Source organism: Balearica regulorum, chromosome 15 (assembly GCF_011004875.1).
Source record: "Balearica regulorum gibbericeps isolate bBalReg1 chromosome 15, bBalReg1.pri, whole genome shotgun sequence".
Taxonomy (NCBI): Eukaryota; Metazoa; Chordata; class Aves; order Gruiformes; family Gruidae; genus Balearica; species Balearica regulorum.
Genome location: NC_046198.1, coordinates 15,525,589 through 15,547,494, shown reverse-complemented (window position 1 = coordinate 15,547,494; position 21,906 = coordinate 15,525,589). Strand labels below are relative to the sequence as shown.

Below are 21,906 nucleotides of genomic sequence, written 5' to 3'. Positions count from 1 at the left end.
GCAAAACTGGGTCATCAACAGAAGTGGGCAGGTGGGATACTAGAAGTGTTCTGACTCGAATTAAATCGAGCAGACGGAATACTGTTTTAGCTTCGTGTAAGTGGAACAATAGTGCCATCAGGTGGGCACAAAGGTGAGTGACTCGGAGGATTTTGAATGTCTTGCTATTTCAGTAATCTAGATTCATCTTGGATCCAGTTGATCTGGTATTAAAATTGACAGCTTAATTAGTGCTAAGTACTGCCATTAGTGTATGAAACATAACCAGTTACATAAAAATGACATTAAAATGTACGGACCATTAAATACACGTCTTGATTAAATATGACTGCTACCAGTTACCATAACCAGGTTTTATACCTGGACATTTTATTAATTCTAGTTTTTTACAACAGGAGCTGTCTATTTATGCAAATATTGCAAATTAAATGGCCCACAGAGATGCTTTAATTTCCCCTTCTCTTAATATTTTTACTAGTGTCTTTAATGCACAAAATTCAGATGAACAGAGTGGATTCCCATTCAGTCTCCCAGTGGTATAAAGCCCTTCTGCTTAAAACATTGAGGAACATGGTTTAAGTTGTGCTTGCACTACTTCAAATGTTTTCCAGCAATATGAAATCACTTGTCAGCAATTGTTCATGACCTTCCAGGGTACAAAATATGTAAATAAATAGTTAGGCTTGCAATAAGAAAGGTTGTTAATGGCACAGATATCTTGGTCTTTATCTTGACTGCTTGTTAAGATTTGCCCAGAGCTTGAAACTCGGAAAAAGAAATAAAAGAATAGTAAAAGGGGACCACATTTTGTAATCGCACAGTCAAAATAGTACTTTCTTAATTTTTAGAGTTAAAATGGGGACTAATGATACTTCCTCTGATAATCATTCCTTAAAGGTAGCACATCGTACACTCATAATAATAGAGACTTAAGACAAAGGAGGTGTTGCATTTAAGTGTCACATTGTGCCATAGTTCAATAGTAAAAAGCAGTGAAATTATATACTGAAATTTTATAAAAATATCAATTTAGGTTCCAGTCCTGAAAAAAATCTCTGTAGATGGAAAAAAGGACTGACCATCTGTAGCCAAGGGCAGACCGTCTGTAGACCGGCTCCTGTGTTAGATGCTGCCTACAATACACAGCAGATCTGAGCACCTCAGAATCAGATCCGTAACATCCAATGTATGGAGCAGGGCAGCTGCCTAGAGCTAGCCATTAGGAAGTCTCAAAGGCAGATATTACTCCATGTAATAAAAGGCAGTCTTACCATCCATTCCAATTTTACCATCTCCATCACTATCACCTCCTGCCAGGAATGCCAAAGGTCTGGCACTGGCTGAGAAATTCTGGAGGAAAAGTCTGCTAAAGGTGAGAGGACAAATGAGTGAGACATACTCAGTACTGAAAGCATTTAGAGTTTGTTATTGGTAATAGCTGTAAAATTCCAAGCCTGATTCAATTCTTGAGATTATTTCACATACTCTTTGTAAATAATTTTCAATTCAATGCCAAAACTTCCTCTAACTTCAGTGAGAATAAGGCTGAGAAAGTAAGAGGATGTTGCATCACAACATGTAAAAATCCTTGATGACATTTTGGTTTCATTGGATTAAAAAGGCAGAATTAAAACTAACTCTGTAGTGGCAGGATTCATCTTCCCTCCTGTGTTGTCTTCCTTCTTTTCTCCTAAGATGTAGACTCTTAAAGAGCGGCAAGAATTTTTCTAACCTCACTTTTTAACTTCAAAGTCAGTTGAATATGATCTGGAAGATAGAATTCATGTGACAGAAAGAAAGATGAGAGAAAAATAGCCCTTTGAATTCAGTTTAGTAAAAAATCTTGCAATAATAAAAAGCAAACTCTAGCAGAACTGCTATTTTTATCTTCACAGGCTGTCAGTTATCCCTACATGAAACAAGTATTTTGAGTGGTATCAGAGTGTTTTCTCGTTGTGATCCAGCCTTTCCTTCATTATCTGTCTTGCAGCTCCTTCAGCACAAGCACACGCACATGTGCCCACGTGCACACACACACACACACATAATTGTCTCTTATCCAAAGAGACAGGCGGAAAGGGAATATTTCTGATCTTATCCTGCATTTTTTAGACAATAAAACACAAGTCTATTGGTAACTCATGTTTTAATTTACTTAAGTTGATCTTCCTCAATAAAGCCACTCTTGTCCTGGTCAAGAATTCCGAAGACTTCGGTGAGCTTGTCTTTGAACTTGGAGTTGAGACCCACTTTGACAGAAAAAATTCTGTAATCGAATGAATCAGCAGCTGAAATAAGCAGGAAGAGATGAAGAAAAGTAGTTAAAGATCTGGAATAATAAAAAAAAAAATTAGCTTTTTGGTCAAAAACCAGCGAGCTGTTCTGCAGTACAGTGAAGGGCATTACAAATCCCAATCAAGAGTCTTTGATTTTCTTGAGTTTATTTCAGATTAATGGGATTTTTCCATCAATGGAAGATAAATATTGACCATGGTCTTCCTCGTGCAAGAACATACATTTGTAAATAGACACTTCACTCAAACATAAATTCACAGAACTTGATGATAAATATTGTGCTTGTGTTGTATTATCTGAAAAACCCCAGGATTTCAGCCTCTGGATTTTTTCATACTTAAAATTGCTACAATGCACAAGTGATGATGGATGCCTGTACCTTGGCTGGCAAAGATTAACACTTGCATCTGTTCCATTACCTTGCCTCCTTTTTCTCTTTTTGATGAAACAATTAAAGCTGTAATTAGCAAACAAACATAACAAGAACATTTTACCATGTACCCTGGAGAGGAAATCAACGTTATAGTGTCTAGTTCATAGTTTCAGCCTTTTCTATTTCCATTGGAATTGGGACGTTGGTGTAGTGAAGACAAAGGAATTTGATAGATAAACTGGAAAGCCAAATTTAAAACATAAATGTTACCTTGACAGCTCTGTAGGCCAGCAGCAATTTCAGCTTCTGTCAGGATACCGGAAAGAGCCATGTCAAAGCTACTGTACAATGAAAAGTAATATTGGGTACAGTTCATACTGATCTTGCTCTGTCAGCCTTTGATGCTGCCTGTCCTGGTTGTGCCTGGGATAGAGTTAATATTCTCCTAGTAGCGGGTATAGTGCTGTGTTTTGGATTTAGGATGAGAATAATGTTGAAAACACACTGATACTTTGGTTGTTGCTGGGCAATGTTTACACCAAGTCAGGGACTTTTCGGCTTCTCACATTGCCCTGCCAGCGAGGAAGCTGGGAGTGCACAAGAAGCCGGGAGGGGACACATCTGGGACAGCTGACCCCAACTGCCCAAAGGGATATTCCATACCATAGGTTGCCATGATCAGTATATAGCATGGGGGAAGCTGACTGGGGGGCGTGATCATAGCTTGGGAACTAGCTGGGCATCGGTTAGCAAGTGGGGAGCAATTGTGCTGTGCATCACTTGTTTGGTATATTCCTTTATAATTGTTGTTGTTATTATTATCATCATATTCCTTTTCTGTCCTATTAAACTGCTGTTACCTCAACCCAGGAGTTTTACCTTTTTTCCCCAGTTCTCTCCCCCATCCCACCAGAGGGGCAGTGAGCAAAGGGCTGCGTGGTGGTTTTAGCTGCTGGTGGGGTTAAACCCCAGCACTGCCCCATGAGGACAGCCAGGTTTGATTAGTGGGGCAGTTCCAGCCTAGGTCCCAGGGCAAACCAGGGGAGCTGCCTTGCAGCGGCCGGCTGTTCCATCCTTTAGTTCAGATACATGTAGTGCATCTGGCTTGCTGTTTTCTCCAGTTAAGTCTTCAGCTGCACAAGCTGAGGACAAAACCAAACGTATTTATAGAACTGCATGGCATTTGGGGATCTGTGGTTATTTCCATGCATTTTTTGTATGGATTATTGTGATGTCTTCAAACCCTCCAGAGGAAAGATTGAACTCACCTTGCCACTTAGTTTTCCCCAAGCCAAGAACAGAAAAAACTGTAAGGTAGAAGATCTGCAGAGTCCTCTTGACTTAATTCTTGTTCAAATGACAGACATAATGACTTATATAGACCTTAGTTAAGTCCTCTTGACCTTTTACAGAAGTCCTAGAGCCACGTGATGGCTCAGATACCCCAGGGGATAAGTTACTGTGGCTGACAAGTCCTGCTAGCTAATCAGATTGATATTTATATCCCAAAGGAATGTGCATGGTGTTTTAGACAATATATAAGGTTTAGTGCCATATGAAGTAAATCCTCTCAGCTTGTGCCTGTTTTTAGTGTAGTGAATGATTTTTGATCTGTGGATGGAAAATATATATTTTTTTATTGCTTAATGATAGCAACAAATTAACATCTTCATGGTAGACTTTGACTTTTAAGGGCCTGATTCTGATAGCAATTACCCATGAAACATTACTCCTGCAATTGCCCTAATAGTATTTGATTCATTTGTAATAGATATATCTGACATACAAGTAGAATCCCACAGATAAAACTTTTAATTTTAAATCAGCGCAAAGTGTTTTTAATAAGCTGATATATAAGCTTTGGTTACCCAATTACTGAAATATGTACTTTAGACTATAAAAGTTCAATATTGAAGACATCTGCTCAGTATTAATTCATTGCATGTTGCACATTTTAAATCATCATAATAAATGCATCCATTTATAGAATGAGGGTTGTCAGTTCTTCAGCGGCACACAGGACTATGCATCAATTAATGGTAAGGAGTGAAACTGAGCAGTGAAATCTGTGATATTTGGTTCTTTCTTTCTGTACTGAAAAAATAAACTTCTGTAAGGATTCATACAGTAGCTAAGATCAAGCTGCAGCTTTTCTCTTACCACTTATTAGTAGGATCCTTCACTTGGTTATCTCACGAAATCTGGTGGAACTTAATGGCTTTGAGAATGGCTGAAATTGGCCAATGGTGTAAAAAGCCAATGGGAGAACATTTCACACCCACATATACATAAACATGCATGGAGTATCATTGTAGATTTAAATAATATTTGAGTAATGCCATTACATTTAAAGTAAAGCCTAACACTTGGTCAATATAACATAAAGCTGCTGTCTTTTCTTTCAAAAATTATGTACAGACAAAAAATACAGACAAAACCTCACCTTGCACATCTTAAGTTTCCCTTGATCATTTCTTCAAGAGAAGAATGCTTAGGAGAAGCACTAACTATATTATTCTAAACCCATGCTCTGTAGTAAATTGAACATTGTGAAAGCAAGGTTTTCTGGACTATGTAAGATCAACTGAACAAGTTACTTTTAAAGGCATTTTATCCTGAACTGGTGGATATATAAACTAGATTATCCAGCCTTTGCATTTGGGAATCTAGCTTTGCTTTTGTTTCACATTCCTAGGAAATAATTGAGAGTATGGTCTGGGATCAGAGAGGATCTGATAATTGTGTCGGAATTACTGAACATTCAAGAAATAATCCTTGTGAGAAGACCACATTGAGATTACAAAGCATTTATCGATAAAAGATAACTTGCCTGTAGAGGGCACCAAAGACAGTCAAGTCCAGCCGTGAAATCTTTCCGGGACTGCTTTGGGTGAGAGAAAACCAAGGAACTGGGAAGGAGAACCGGTCGACAAGTGGGGCAGTCATGAGCAAGGCAGAGAAGAGGAAGGAACAGTTTTTTTAAAAGAAAAGAAGCCTAGTCTACCAAATCATTCGAAAGACTGGGATATAAACAGACTAAATTGAAAACTCAGAAATAATTCCAGAGTCAAGTATTTGTGTATTCTACTTTGACATAAGTTCCCCTTTGAATTTAGGGTCAGTAATATCTTTATAACTGCAAGGGAAGGCATTGTCTAGGGGTACCATCTTCTCATATTGTAACCAATGTGGTGATCTGATTTTCTTTCCCAGACCTTGATCTACAAAACCTCTCATTTTCTTGTTTTCATGACAGTAGGACATGCTGATAAGCAAATCTAAAGTTACGGAGCAGCTGTATCCCAGCTGCTAGATAGTGTGCTCTGTAGGCCTTCAGCACAGAAAATGTACCAGAAAGGCCATACCGATGTCATGGTATCTCTCTGTGCTTGGAAGCAAAAGTATTATGGAAATAAAGTTTCATAAAATGTGAACACTTCAGATTAGTTCATATCCACAGCATCCGCTTATTAAAATGTTTTAAAATATATGAACAATTAAGCATGAAAATGTTCAGTACATGTCTGTTCAGGGATTTAATCAAGATGTATCTATTTCAGTAACCCATTCCAGGAAATGAATCCAGCCTTGGCCCCCTCTGCCCACACTGTGTGAAGAGCTCCAGGCGCCTCTGATGATGCTGCATCAAACATTTTCCACATGGGCTGGCTGCTAACTCAAAGAAGAAACTTTACCAGTCTATGTGTGCAATGAATATTCTGACATCTCCTTGCCCTTTCTATGCTCTCTTACTTGTTAGAAGATGACTGTGAGATTTTGAACAGTTGGAGAGCTGAAATTGAATCTGAAGGTTACAAATGGCTCTAGGTTGGGATTTCCAAAGGAACATGAAGTTAGGATGCAGCCTGCTTCCACTAAATACCAGGAGATTTTATCTTATGTATGATTCTGCTCCTTTATCAGGACATGATAAGGCAGATGATAAGAGAGATAATGGATACAGTGGTGAGAGCACTAGGGTGGGTTTGGGATATTGGGTTCAACACCCTGGTCCTCTATAGCCTTTGTCTAAGAGTTGTGTAGGACAATCAATGTCTTTGTGTTTGGTTCCCACTTAAAAGAGATCACAGTACGACTTTATTTCACAAGAAGTACTGGGAGGATTAGAGATTAAACTGCTCATACAGGGTAATGAGGGGCCTGAGGTGTGTCTGAGAACTCACAGTCTTTGGGCTCAGTGGAACTCAGATCTGCCACTCACATTTTGAGTTGCTCTTTAATTGTCTGAAGTAAAGGTAAAACATAAACAACACTTCCTTTAACCTGGGAATTATGAAACAGTATTATACTGAGTAGGGCAGTCTCAGAACAGGTTGTCAGTGATAATACAGGGTGTTGTTAGATCCTTTCTGATTTGATGTAGCATAAACAATTTTAATAAGATTTAAAACTCATCTCCTTGCCATGCATTACTGTTTAAGAATAGATTTTCTCACAAACAAAATTCTCTTAAGTTTTCTGTAAAGTTGCAACATAGACAAGAACTGCCTGATTCTCAGAAGTACTTAATTCCCCCGTGTGGCAACAGAAGGCGGCGACATGCAGTTGTTTAGCATCTCTGAAATACAGCATAGGCCACTATGTAGTCTTGCATTTCTTGCATTCCACATGAGACGTTCAGATGTGCAAGGAATGGAGTCTCAGGTCTGTTGCTTGTGGTATTGTGTGTGCCGTATGCTTGTGAACTAGTGACATGATATTTTAGTGATTAGCAGTGTGAAGAGCTAATGTATATATTACATCTGTATATTGCTGCAGGTCTGGATTGCTCTGGGTATTTTTCTTCAGCAGATAGGAAAATGAATAAGGTAAAAGGAACCAACAGAGTCTCATCATTATGCACAATATTTCAGTGTTGCAATTAACAGCAGCTATAATTTAAGCCCAGATTTAACATCAAAGGCAGCAGTGATAGAATTAGGATGTATATTCATTGTAATTCTGCCAAGGCTTCAGTGAGTGTGATTGCTAGAATTCCTCTTTTGCATTAGCCGTCTTAAATCTGCCAAACAGCTCTCTTACGTGCCTGGGTACGAGTGAGCTGTACTTGCCTCACATAATCATCTCGCAATTCATGGAAATGCCGACATTGAATGTTACATAAAAGTTCCAGAAGGCTTTGTTTCTCCTCTTCTTCGAAACAGCTGCCAAATTATGTTATAATTATCATCCAGTTTCAGCAGGGAGTATTAAAACGACAGTCTACTTGTGAGCTGGAACCACGTCATGGTAGATGGGAAAGGAGACAACTAAATATTGGTGGGGAAATTTCCAACCCACTCAGCCAGAAATACACAACATCCACTCATTCTGTTGAGCTCTGCATTTAACCATGAGCATTATTTACTTTGTCCATTAATGAAAACAATGCTATAACCAGCTCTAAATCCTATAAGACACCTATCAAAGGAAATACTAGTTCTTAGTAATTTTTAGACTGAAGAAAACTGCTAATATTATGGATTATATAGATAATTATTAATATAATAAGTGAAAGAATTTAGTAATGGCCAATATTTAGCAATGTAACAGAGCTTTAAGGTAATCAAACATCAAGACTGGCTGTTGTTTCATCTGTAGGAAACACAGAAATTCACAAATGTGGCAAAGTATTATTGTTTTGTACATATTAAGAGATAATAAGCAACATGTTCGTGATTCACAGGAAGACCTCCAGGCCTGTGGCCCATGTTGACAGGGGACTGTGACTTGCGACAGTGTCCGAGTTGGGATTAGACCCTTCTCCTCTATCTCACAGCTGCCTTAGATTTCATGAAAGATAAATCTTCTTAAGGGAGAGTCACATTTTAGGCCATGAACACTTTCTGATGGTACATGCCATAGCCTAGTACTTCATTGTGTAAAATTACCCACAAACTTATTCCATGCTTTGAGATTTTGTCCAACTCCTCTTCAATTTTTTTCTCCTATTCTCAGTGTTGGGACTTCATATGAATTAGTTTTAGCTATCTTGTTAGCATTGCTTTTCCTCAAAGATCAGAGAATTAAGCAGAAATAAAACTCAATGAAGTCAGTACAATTAAGCCTTAAAGATGTCATATTGTTTAAGATCATCAAAACTGTGTCTGGTAAGTCAGCATGGTCAAGTATGAGGATGGCAAACCTAAATGCAATTTAAAAAGCATCTTTTTTCCCCCAAGTTAGTTGTTTGTTTGAGGTTTTTTTAATTTTTTTTCCCATCTTACAGCCACATTTTGAACATTACGAGTGGTTGAAAATCAAAAAGTGCCTTCTTTACAATGGAAATGTAACAATACCACTTGACCAAAACATCTGTACATTGCTAGATTTCTTAGCAATCCGGTGTGTGAACTTGATATAGGGGGAATTGTTAACACCTGAAACAATATAAAAATGTACAAACACATGCTGAGTGTGAAGTGCTTGTTGGACGAGGTAATTGGAAGAGTCAGTCCAAGGTTGCCTTTGGTCTAATGCTGTTTATGCCTGCACCAGAGACTGGAATTCTGTCAAGAAAGAAAATGAGAAAGGCAGGGAATAACACTAGATGAAAGTGGTTTTTAACATCTTTAGAAAAGATAGATAAAAATTACTTAAACTCTGAGCCATGGAGGGCTCCCAAAGTTATTATAACACTGCACAAGCTACTGCTAAACTGAGATTCTGGGGGCGTAACAGATTTTTCACTCCTTAAAAAGAGTAAGTGCAGAGAGGAGGAGTGCGTCTGTAAATTCATATTTGTGGGAAATCCTGAGTTAAAGGTAAACTATCTTTAACCCATTACAAACTCTGGTAATAGTCAAGGAAGCAGAGAGTGAATTAGGTCGGGCCTGCAGCTTTCAATATGAGAGATTTTTTGGTTTTGTTATTCCAAAGAAAAAACATCAGTGATGTAATTTCAGAATGGGAGATTCAATGGTTAAGGGCTAAGATCTGCATAATATAATGCCCTATTTGGGGCTTATAAACAGAAGCTGCAAAAGCTGCTGCTAAAGCAAATTCCTCCAACAGTGTATCTCTCCTCCCAAACTCTGGCTAAGATTAGCACGTGTGTCTGTTAGAGTTATTGCCACCTGTCCTAGTTCAGCTGAGACAGCCCTGTTTTCAGTGACTTCATCTCTAATATATGATGCATAATGTCCTATTTTCCTTTGCTGCAATTTCTAAAAGAAATATCCTGGCCAGTTCACATCATCCCTGTGAGGTTTTCTTTAGGAATTTGATTTAGTTTCCTGTAGAAGGACTGCCCAGTGAAATTTGCACTTATCAGATAATTCTCCAGCACAAAATTCTGTGCTGCATTGCAGCAGTTCTAGCCTTGAAAAACAATACCAGCCTTACTTTACATTACTGAATTAACCACTCAGTAATATTGGCCAATGTTTGATAGTGGTAGATGAAGAAATAAATTTATGTAGTGGAAGTGTGTTTAAAAATGAAAGTGTCATATGGGCAGAAGTACAGAGCATCCACTGCCAAAATAGAAATTCAAAGAATGAATATGTGTTCAGGATGTCTTAAAAATCTGGCGTGTTGAGTGTATGGATCAGACACATGGCAGAGTTAACCCCAAAGCTGTTGTTATTGATTGGAAGAAACAGGCTCTACGTTGGGCCTAAATGTGCTGTTGCTCCAACAGAGACCAAATGGGAATAAAGCTGGGAAAATAAAGGAGTATTCACTAGTATAAAAATTGTGGCAGAAAGTACTTGACATACTCTTCATGCCACAGTTTAAATGCAGCCCTAAATGCATGCATTTTAAAGCACAAATTTGATGAAGTTTCCAAAAGTCTTACCGTCCACTCCAATTTTGCCATCACCATCACTGTCACCCGCAGCCAGAAAAGCCTTGGTCTCCGCAGAGGTGAGAACTCTGGCATTTGAAGAGAAGTTCTTCAGAAAGAGCCTGAAATAGAACAGGGTAGAGTACTGAGCTTGACTTTTACTCTCTGAAATGTCCTTGGCATATTGGTATTTCTGGTTTTCTTAAACCCATGCCAAAAAACCCATAAGGCAATGCCTGCTCTTATTATCTGAGCAGATCCACACAGATTCAAGGAAGGACCAGGAGTTGTGTTTTATTTTTAAAATAACAGCAAGTTTCTTCTAAGACACCAAGCAAGCTCAAAGGCTAACGTTTAAAGAAATAACAGCAGCTGAACAGTACTTACTGCAGCTCTTCTTCTTCGATGAAACCACTCTTGTCCTGATCAAGGATTCCAAAAACTTTCTTTATCTGATCAGGAGTTTTGCTGGATAAACCAACCGTGGAGAAGAAAGACTTGTAGTTGAAGGAATCATCAGCTGGAAGAAACAGAAGTTGTTTAAATATTTTTCCTGTAAGTTGCTACAACTGTATATATTCCTTGGGAATGTGTGTGTCTTTTCTTAAGCATCAGCCTGCTCCTCGAAGATACAGTGGATAATTTCCCTTTTTAATCACTCTGTGCCTGTGGTGATACATCCTTTCAGCCAGTTTGGAGTTTTCTGCTACAATGCACATTCTGCTAAATCAGGATTTATTCAATGTGTCACATGCAATTAATAAGAAATATTTAGAGGGTGCTACTGTGGTTTACAGACCAACTCTTATAATTCCTACGTCATTTTCACTTAGTCCTTACTTTGGTGAAGAATTTGGTGGAAAAGTGATTCATTCACAGTCAAACCAGCTCTTTGAGCATTTGGAAAATTGGCATGGACTTGGCGAGGAACTCGTAAGAGAACTGAGACTGGTCATTGCCTCACGAATGACACTTTGATTCTGCAAGGTGAGGCTTTTTTTGACATTTTGAAGGAGAAGACTAACTATTTAAATATGAGTCTTTAGCAGATTTAAAAATTGACAGAGTTTAGAGTTAAGCCAGGCCTAATTGAAACTGTGGCCCTTTAATTGCTGCTCTGTGTTTTGGGGAATGTTACCCACCAAATAACCACTCGGGAGACTTTCTGAATTCAAGGGGCTATACTGTAATGTAGCTAGAAAGGGATCTCACGGGGAAGGAATCTAAGGGGAAAATGATAGGCATGTCATCTTAAGACATAAAAATGACATGCATCTTCTGGCTGCAGAGAGACCATTCCTTACCCTGGCAGCTGGAGAGAGCAGATTCAATATCTTTAGCAGAAAGGATGTCAGTGATGGCCATTGTTGAACTGTAAAATAAATTAAATGTGAGCTACTTAGTCATTAAAATGACTTCTCTACCTCTTTCACGGCTCTATTTGAAGTTGCTGCTGTGACAGTATATGATAGGGGTGACATTATTCATCTAATTGTGAGCGAAGCGTACTGTAACAGATGTCTGCAGCAGGTGCTTCCACTTAAAGCTGGGTAATGAGGGAGGAATTCTGCATGCGGGAGTGTGGGGCTTCAGGAAGATCTGATGCCTGTACTGCGCTGGGAGGGCGAATCAAAGGTGTCTAGCACCACAAAACTTCATAACTTCTGTGTGGGTTTGCCTGGAGGTGGATTATGACTCAATTAAAATCGGCATACATTTACAACATACATAAAAGATAAGGCTTGGTATCTCCGGTAGAACTACATCTGGAATAAATATAATTGGAATTTTAAAAAATCTGGTATTATTCTCAAAAAATATAGTGATCTTTTCAAAGAATTAAAATAAAAACGTAGAATAATAATAATTTTACTATTTTCAGGGAAATTAAATTTGGAGAGTAAGTTCCTCCTCTGTTTAGTTGCAACAATAAATGTAATTACAGTATAAATTTGGCCTGCTGGGCTGCTGCATCATTAAGACTACATTTCATGATAGCTTTATAGAAAAGTTTTCTTAACTATGTTGTCAGGGGTTTTTTTTGATTCCACATAGGTGATAATAAACCAGATTTTTACCCAGATTTTGGCATTTCAGTATATTGATGTGCTTAGAACAGAGGTTCTAATAAATGTTGAGACTTAATATTCATTCCTAATAGGCATTTTCTTCTGATACAGCAGCATTTGACAAAAGATATTCTTTGTCCTGTTCAGCCACCAACAGCTGCAATAGTTTGCCAACGTAATGTATATCACTTAAGAAAATGCTAGAAGACCTGAATTTCTAGTCAATATTTTGCTGTGAACGTAGCATCGATGCACTGACAGTTTGATAAACTGCACACATCAGTGTGGACCGGCTACAATTTAAAACTTGTGATGTTACTGTAAAGTAGCTTCACGTTAATGAAGGAAGGGGAACTAAGGCATGGAAAAGTTATTCTTGAAAGCCACAAGAGAACAGAAATATCTTTTCATGAATCCCTAACTGATCTTCAACAACATCATTCTTTCTGTCTAAGCATGGAAAGCAGCATTCATGAGAAGGAAACCAGTTCTGGTAACCATTTATAGTCTGCACTGGTTTGAGATCTACATGCAGGCTTAAACTTTGCCTAAAATATGAAATGGTTGCCTCAATACCTGTTGGTTTGCAGCAGAGGAAATTGCCAATCATTTCAGTCCCTTTCTGAATGTCTTAGAAGGTGCAAGGAGCCAATGGGACAAATTCACGCTGATGCCGATGAGTACTTCTCCAGCTAAGGCAGATGAGTTACTTCTGGTTTGCTAGCAATTATTTTGTCCCACTGGCTTCTTGTGCAAAGTACTTCCCCCTCTCAGCACTAGGCGAGATCATTTGGAGCTCTGCCATTCACCTAATTCTCCCTGCTGAGAGGATTAAAAATGGGGAAGAGTTGAAGGAAAACCTAAAAATTGCAGCTTTTTTTACAAGGGGCATCATTCCTGTCTTCTTCCATCCTGTGATCTGAATGCTGATTCTGTTCTGTTAGCTTGTTAAGATATGACATACAGGAAGCTGTTATAAGAACAGGTATTTTAATTGCACAGGTGCTTTCCATTTAGGGAGCATTTTGCTTTTATGTTTCTTTTTCTGAAAGCAGAGGATCTAATCAGCTTACCTTTGTGGTCTTCTCGACTGGATAAGGAAGCAATCTGGTTGGGAGGAACGTACTTGCTGTGTGTCTCCAGCAGAGCTGAGCTTGCATATATATACTTTAAGTTGTATACCATATACAGATTTTAGATTTCAGCGTCACGAAGGGGGAATGGTGTCAAATGAACTTGCCTAACTAATCATCTTGCACTATTTTTATCTCAAGAGAATACATATGATATTTGCAAACGAAACAAGATAAGTGGCCAGATAGTCGAAAAGGACAGAGTCATATTAAATTTCTTCTGATTTAAGCAGAAAGTACCAACTTCCCCATATGATGTAGGGCAGGAAAAAACCCCCACTACCTGATATGCTTGATCTGAGGACTCAGATGAAATGAAGCACTTACTTACTAACTTTGAAGAGATGCCTTTAACGAATGTTTAAATGTGATAACTTGTTATCTTATCTGTAGACACTGCATATGATAGAGTTTCATCATTAGAGCACTAAACAAAACAAAACAAAAATGAAAGATATCCTGTTCAAATATTGCTTGTGTAGCAAACCATTTAGGGAAAAGAATAGTCATGTTGTCTCTCAGAATGTCTGGTCTGTTGTTGTTTTGCAAAAAAAACCACAGTGAATTTGTTGCTACAGGAGGTAAAATAATATTATGTCAATCAATGGAACAGTTGGTTGGGGGAGGGTATTTCGTCTGGTATGTTTCCAGAGAAAATCTTAGAATTCTGCAAGGTTCCGACATCCTGTTTAGTCGTGTGTGTATGAAGCAAAGGGGTTGTGATCTACCCAGCTGTCTCTGAGACAAAAGCCCCTGAGCCCTACATGATAGATCTTTGCTTTCAGAACAGAGAGAAAAATTTCGATAGTAGCATCACTGCAGGGAACAATATGTGAAGAGTGTCTTTGCAATTGTGTAGCCTACCTTCTGATCTCATTTAGAGGAGTGATTTTTATTTTTTTTTTAATTTTTTGGCCAGTGCTGGTTCCAAGGATCTGTTTGTGCTAGTTACTTTTTGGGTTTAAATTAGCATAGAAACAATTTGATCATCTCAGTTTTCTCGCAGGAACATCATAGCCTAACTGGGTGAGGAGCCTGTCAGCTTGGATCTCACTTGTGGCTTGAGGCAGCAGAACAGTGAAAGACAAGTCATATGGCTGACAGCACACGATAGCATCACGGCCAGGGGTAAGGGATGGCGAGGGATGCCAGTGCAATTGGCATCGCAGCTTGAGGTGGTGGCACAGTAAGAGGTGGCAGTGCAGAGACTGTCTTAATGTCAGAGAGAGTATCGAGGCATCTTTTTCCCAAAGCATTTCCCTCTGAGATGGAAGGCAAACCCAGCCAAGCACCCAAGCCACCCAGTAACAAATCATAGTGCGAGGCAGAAAAGTGGCAAATGGGTTACCTGCGAGACCGTAGTGCATCCAACATTGACAGCAGCTGATGAAAAAGCAATAAAAGACCATTGCAAAAGATCCTGTGTGTGGAGGGGGTGTTATTTCACCTACTGCATATAAACATAAGAAAAAATACTACTACAAGCTGGGCGTTTTTTTCTCTTTACAAATTCTGCTTGTCTGTCCTCCATGAAAAAGTTTCAGACACAGATAATTCTTGTGAGGGGAAGAGCCGTTGGATAAGGATGGCTGTGGAAGATTCCAGCTTTCCCAGTTTTCTGAATGGGCTGTTGACCAGCTGACGCTGAAAAATTTCAAAAAGAATTTGATGGATAGATATTTAATACTGGCTCTTGTTGCCACTGGTGACATCTGGTAGAAGGGATACAAATACCACTTTCCCCCCTCAAATTCTTCTAAGAAATTACTTTTATTCTACATGGGAAAAAAATTCCTCTCCCTTGTGCACACACCACCCTTTTCTCCACCTCCAATTCGGAAAATTGCCTACATAGTGTCAACAACTGATGTGAAGTAAGTAGGGCGTCCAAGATAAAAACTGATGGCATGATATGACCTAATGAAGCTAAGTTAAGAGGAAGGCCAAATTCTGCTGAAACTCTTGGACTGCAGGAGTCTACATGGGAATTTGGTCTCTGGTGTCTATTTCAGAGAATGCATTTGATTTTAGATGCAATGGCTTCTCATTTTGCCCAGAGCTAATTCCACATATGTTAACCCCTCGCCCCCACTCTTCCCTTTAAAAATAGCATTGATTGCTGTTATTTGCCTTAATGCCTGTGGACTGTTGCCATTAGTTTGAACTTTTGTATGTGAAGCGCATAAGGATGCAGTCTTTAAAAGTGTGCTTTGTTTTCTAAAAGGCTTCAACAAGATGATTCCTTTTGTTCTCTGAAATTTTAAGGATAAAGCATGAACATCAAATGATTTATGGCTCTAGTCTGTTGAGCTGCATTCAGACTCCAGCAAATTTTGGAGTCATTTTGCAGTGAGATTGGAGGCACTAGAGATCCAGAACACGTGCACTGGCTGGCAGGATGAAATGCACGAGGATCATGTAACTCTATTTACAACCAGCCTCCAACAACCATTTTATTTTCAAGCTCTACATTAGAGATTGCAAAAACATCTGTTTGGTCATTTTTACTTTCTTAAATCAAATACCATTAGTAACTTTCCAGCTGCCGTCCAACTTGGCAGGGAGAGGAACTGGGGAAGTATTAAAAAGTAAGGAGAAGATATCCCTTTCAGATTGTCAGGTTACCACTAAAAGCAGTTTTAAACCCTGGGACTTGAGCATTTCTCTTTGCTTGAGTCTCATTGCCTTCTAGAGGACTCTAATGGAATGCTCCTCTCCTGTTGTTTTATTCTTCCCATTTTCCATTTTAACTCTTCTAAAAGCTGAAGTTACCTCCCTGGGTTGAAAAGTTGTATTTTAGGTCATTGTAAGTTCTGTGATTGTTCTAGACTATATTCTTGTTTTTCTTCTTTGAGTGCTGATGTGAATTGTGTGTGCAATAGAGCAACAAAAATACACTAAACAGTTGTGAATGCCTACTTTAATTTAAATGAGTATGATTTGCTGCCCTTGTATAGACCTGAGATGGTTTTCGCTGAATGCTTATGATAGGGATATCCATAGTCACCAGTCACGGAAGAGAAATCACCTTATATAATGTGTTTAACCTATTGTTAAATTACATGTGAAAAGTGAAAGTGGAATATTCATTCAGCTTGTAATTTGCTTTGGGAATATATGAGATGAAAGAAATTGTATGAATGTAATTTAGAGTAATTGTTTTAATGCATCATGCTCCTGTCATTTGAGGAACATAACTCTTGGAGTGAACTGGAAATATTTGTGAGTGGTTTCAGGTTTATATTACTTAATCTAATATCTGTAGACACCTTGTAATTACCCCCCAGTAAAATGCTGAAAAAGAAGAACGCTAAAGCAGTTGCTATGGGGGTGAGGAAGCTGCACATGGGAAATATACCAAATACCATCCATGTTATGTTTGCAAACTTGGACGAATCACGAAAATTAAGTAATTTATTTTTCACCAGCTATCATTCTAGTGACAAGTGGCTTCAACCTCAGAGGCGGATTTTCAGAGATTCTTAAGAATTTACAATGTAACTTTTTCAGCTTCAAGTGCTCTTTAAAGCGCTAATTTACAAAATTTCTTCAGTCATATTTTTCTTACATGTGTAAAGCATAATTTTTAAGCCAATTGGATTGTTTACATAAATCAGACAATTTCTGGTTCCGCATATCTGAAATTTGCAAGAGACACTTGCAATTCTGATTCTAAAATCTGAAAGGAATATGGTCCAGACGTAAAATCTATGTGATTCCTCAAGCTGTAGCTTGAGATTTTTGTTTCTGAATTCAGACTTTCCAGTTTGCTTCCATTTCTGTTTCTTTCTGAAAATATTCATGCATTGATACAGAAAGAAAAAGGCTTTTTTTTGAAGAAAGAAATTCATGTAGAATGATTTCTGAAATGATAGATTCCTGAATCTGCTAAATCTGATAAAATCATTCATAAATGGACAAAATACTTGAACCTCCAGATGACTCTATCCATACTTTAAAAATTACATGCAGCAAGTGTCAGAAGGCCTATAGAATAAATAATTTTCCTGCTTTAATTCTGAAGCAAAAAGCTTACTATTTTTGGAAGTATCCTAATAAAATTGCCAGTAAAAAGATATGTGTGGGATAATCATGTTTTTTGAGTAGAAAATAAAATCAGTTCTGTCAAGGCAATCTTCTCTAGCTAAGTTGCAAGCGAAGATATATGCTGAAAACAGAAGTTCTATTCAATATTTGATCTACTTATTCCATTCTTGAGCTATGTTCTTCAACTCCCGACTGGTAACATCCCTAAAGAGGGTCCTTTTTACAAGAATTGTAACTTTAGTCTGTGTGTTTACACTGCGTAGCCCGGTGCAGTCCTGCTCCATGACTGTGGTTTATAAGCACTATAAATAATCATCAGTTGCAGCAGGCTTTCAAATATAGATATGTTTGAAATTAACTCAGATGTTTTTGAGCCTGTCTGTATATTCCTGTATAGTCCTTATCACACTGTGTAAACAGCGTATCCCACTATAAACAGAAACAAGTCCTTGCAGTTATGTAATTGCAGGAGCGTGAAATGAGAATTAGGTCATTATTCATGCATATACTCATCTAGTACTGATATTGCTGAATAAAGCAGTGCCTTCGATTTTTCTGGCAGAGTTGCTTGTCAAGGATATATATATTTCAAGGATATATGGGTTTCAAAAACCTCAAATGCTAACTGCCATAAAATTGACTCTCAGAGATGTTTTCCCTGTGCACAAAGCCCATACGCCATCTGATTTACAGGTGTCCGGTGAGCTGTGACATAACTCCCTGCTCCTCCATTTACTGAGATCAGGAAATGGTCAAAACTTGTCACAGCTCCAGGCCAGCCTGTGTGCTTGGGCTTCTTTTCTATGGAAACTAGAGCGTGATAAGGGGCTACTGTGTGTTTAAGTGTTGTCCAAATGTGGAGTTCATGTCTCCAGGGCATGCACCCGGACTCAGGAACTCAGAAGCATTCCTTCCATCCGCGTTAGACATTGCCAACACACTGACAATCATTAGAATGAGGACTATAGGAAAGTAAGCTGAATTAATACGGAAATTGGTACTAGAGACATAATGGCATCGGATATGACAGCATTAGGTCTTTACAAACAAGAATTCATTGAGCATTTGAGAGCTAAGCCTGGTTTAATCAAATGGTGCATCAATAAAGTGATTCCACTGTTCAAATATTTAGAGGATCAGTGGGATGAAAAGACAGAAGCGGGCATTGTTCTTCCTATACAGTGCTGCATTTGTGCTGTAGCTCCTGAGTAATACCAGTGTCCAGATAGTCCAGTGATTTCAAGCTTTATTGTATAGTGTAGAACAACACAGACAGAAAATGTGAGTTCTTAGTATTCATTTATGGACATACCGTATTATATTCACTGTGGATCCTGTTAGCAAATTGCAGCAGTCAGGTGTAAAGTAAATCACTTCAAATCTGTTGCTTTGAATGAAAAATAAATTTATTCTATTTTTGTGATAAATTCACAGAACAATCTTTTGTTGAATTGTAATGGCCTCCATCTGAGCTGAATTATAGCACTGATTGTACTTTACTAAAAGGATACATTTAAAATGGAGTTTTACTAACCTGGAAACTTCAGGAGAAAGAGGCTAAGTGAATCTCTAGGGCAGGAGGCCCGTCTCTTTCTTAAGAGCAATTCAAGTCTGGCTGTGATGGTTAGCTGTTAGAGCAGAAAATGTCCTTGAACTGTTGAGAAATCAACCACGTGCTCTTGCTCACGCAGACGAGGCCTGTGAGCAGTAAATGGGGAGATGCTTGACTGCATATATTATTCTCTGAGACAACTTGCAGAGTAGCATTATAATACATAGACAACAAATAGGTGAACAAAATTCTTGAGATTCTTGGATCAATCTTACAATGTTTGAAGGATTTGGCTCAGTATTTTTTAACTTTTGCATTTGGATATACTGTATAGCAACCTCCAGATTTGAAAATCCAGAAGGTGATAGCAGAAGGTATCTTGCTGATTCCTGAATTCTCCATATTGGCTTGTCCTTTTCTGACTAGAGGTGGATGGAAGCAGGTGTTAAGCAGAATATATGCTTAAGTGCTTTGCTGAATTAGAAAAGACCATTTTGCAAATGTTTGTATGTCCTATACAATGCTGAGCTGGGCTGTACAAACTGTAGTTCTGGACAAAATTTGGCACTTACAGCTTTTGCTGGAATGTTAATTACGTCTGTGCACAATGTGATGTTACTGAAATTTGATTGTCATATGAAATGTGAAGCCTTTACTAAGCAGTGCTCCAAAAATGTTATCTCAGAATATCATGGGAAGGTAATTTCAGACTACCAAATCCCAGCTATTTCCTGAAAGTTACAGCTATATAAAACTTTACTTAACAGCAGTGTTGAAAAATGCATGCTAATCAGTGCAGAAGATCTTCCCCATCACATAACCTTATAATTGATGGTGTCATCAACAGCAGAGACAGTCATTTAAATTATGAATGCTTCTGGTTATGAATGATGGAAATTTTTGGCATAGGAATTAAAGTGTATGCATTATTAGAACTAGTAGAAGAATTCAAGTCATGCTTTGGAGAAAAGTACAAAGTTAGACGTGGTTTAATGTTCATGAATATTTGGGTAGCCAAGCATATTTTTTTATTAAATATGTAGGTATTACAAAACAGATAGAGAAGCATCCATTGAATAATGTTTGAAAGTTGTTCTAAGCCTTGTTCTAACTTGGCATATAAGGCCACCACTCTTAAATTAAAATATCTGTAAGCAGTTATGTCAGTGCCTTTATGGATGCAGGCAGCTGAAATTATTAGCTTAATCTTTGTCGATCTGTTCCATCTTGACAGAGCTAGTCTAGGGAGCTTCCTGATGAGCAGTGATGCTGATGAATCTGAGGGAGAGGGACTTCTGACACAGGAGTGACCTGCTCAGCTGGGGCATTTGCCTGAAGATCTTCTATAATCACCTGTATTTGCAGAATAGACTTCTATTTAGACCCCAGGTATATGGACAGCATTTAGCTAAGTGTTACTAACAAAACAAAGAAAAACATGGGAACTCATCTGCTGCTGCTGAGTTGGCCAGCAGGATGTCTTCCAAAAGGAGGATTTCCTTTGGGTGAGTGGACTTGGATTTCACCCAGTTTTAAAACTAGAAGTATGAAAAACATGATCTGATAATCAGGCATCACCTTCACTGTTTCTTGGTGTCCTAATTCTGCCAGTTCTTCAGCAACCCCTTCGAGTTTTCCAAGGAAAACTGTATAAACAACAATGGCAAAAATAGCAAGACAGCTATCAGAGAAACAAAACCAATCAGTAAAATGGAAAATAAAAGTGCAATCTTTAGCTGTTAAAATGCTGTAACTCCCTTTCCACAATTTGCTTTTATGCTATTCTGTTGAGGGAAACATCCATAAGCCTCCTGGAGACTGCACTCTGGAGTATCCCCTGTGTAGGGATCTTGCCTGGGAGGTGGGATTTGAGAGTGCTGACTCTGAGATGAGGGCATGGTGCTTTGCCCCTTGTTATCTCTGCTTCTCCACTAAGTCTGGTCAGAGCCCATGGCAGCTTGTGGGGATCGCAGCTGGCTCTGAGCAGCAGAAGCCATCATTACACAACCTCAAGGAAGAAAAATAGCCTGAAATGCAGCTTTCTCAAAAGAGCAAAATCTGTTTTGAGATACTGTCTCATTACATATAACTGAGTTTTTTCTTGTTTATATAAAATAATCTGGGTAAACCTCACTGAAATAGAGCAGCGATTTGTTTCCCTAAAGTGATCTTAACAGTGCGTACTTCAAAGTGCAAGCAGTGGACTGTAAGCCAGTTGCTACAACAATTTTACAGCCCTGCTATAAGCAGTAGGAGTAAGACTAAATATCCAAACCTACTTGCTTGTAATGACATGGGCTTGATGTAAGAAATTCAGAACTGAGCTAATATAGTTACTGAACTGTCTATCTGTGCCCAGGGAATGCTGAACACATGCGGAGCAGATGGAAGAGATTAAAAAAGCATAGAATTATAGATGTGAAATGTTCACAATTAAAGCAACGAACATAAGATTTCTATATATGTCTCTTTCCTGATTATTTTGAAGGGCATTAGGGTGAAAACGGCTTAACGTACAAATATTATTGTTAACTCCATTCAGAATCACATTAATTTGACTCAAACAATGCTTTTCAAAATGATCCTTGTTTCCCTGGACTCCAGCCCATCAAAAGCAAATCAGTATGTTTAACTCCACCACTTAATTT

General features: G+C 38.4%; 2 protein-coding genes across 2 annotated transcripts; both read right to left on the bottom strand.

Moving 5' to 3' along the window:
- Window positions 1–1,242: 1,242 nt before the first annotated feature.
- LOC104635856 (parvalbumin beta) lies at window positions 1,243–3,008 on the bottom strand. The gene is made up of 3 exons (XM_075767923.1): window positions 2,939–3,008; window positions 2,156–2,288; window positions 1,243–1,363 (listed from the first exon to the last, which is right to left on the bottom strand). Exons 1-3 carry the CDS (start codon window positions 2,997–2,999, stop codon window positions 1,243–1,245), a joined length of 315 nt encoding a protein of 104 aa, XP_075624038.1. The 5' UTR covers window positions 3,000–3,008.
- A 5,321-nt stretch (window positions 3,009–8,329) lies between these two features.
- LOC104635855 (parvalbumin, thymic) lies at window positions 8,330–13,711 on the bottom strand. The gene is given in 7 exon segments (XM_010302839.2): window positions 8,330–9,177; window positions 10,470–10,579; window positions 10,845–10,977; window positions 11,762–11,829; window positions 13,600–13,634; window positions 13,636–13,681; window positions 13,683–13,711. Coding segments are annotated over 7 exon segments (447 nt in total). The 3' UTR covers window positions 8,330–9,151.
- Window positions 13,712–21,906: the final 8,195 nt, after the last annotated feature.

What these genes read in the sequence shown, in the direction of transcription:
- LOC104635856 (XM_075767923.1), bottom strand. Translation starts at nt 2,999, where the DNA reads ATGGCTCTTTCCGGTATCCTGACAGAAGCTGAAATTGCTGCTGGCCTA. An exon ending in TGGCCTACAGAGCTGTCAAG is followed by an intron (nt 2,289 to 2,938) that starts GTAACATTTATG and finishes TGCTTATTTCAG; the next exon opens with CTGCTGATTCATTCGATTAC. An exon ending in ATTGAGGAAGATCAACTTAA is followed by an intron (nt 1,364 to 2,155) that starts GTAAATTAAAAC and finishes CACCTTTAGCAG; the next exon opens with ACTTTTCCTCCAGAATTTCT.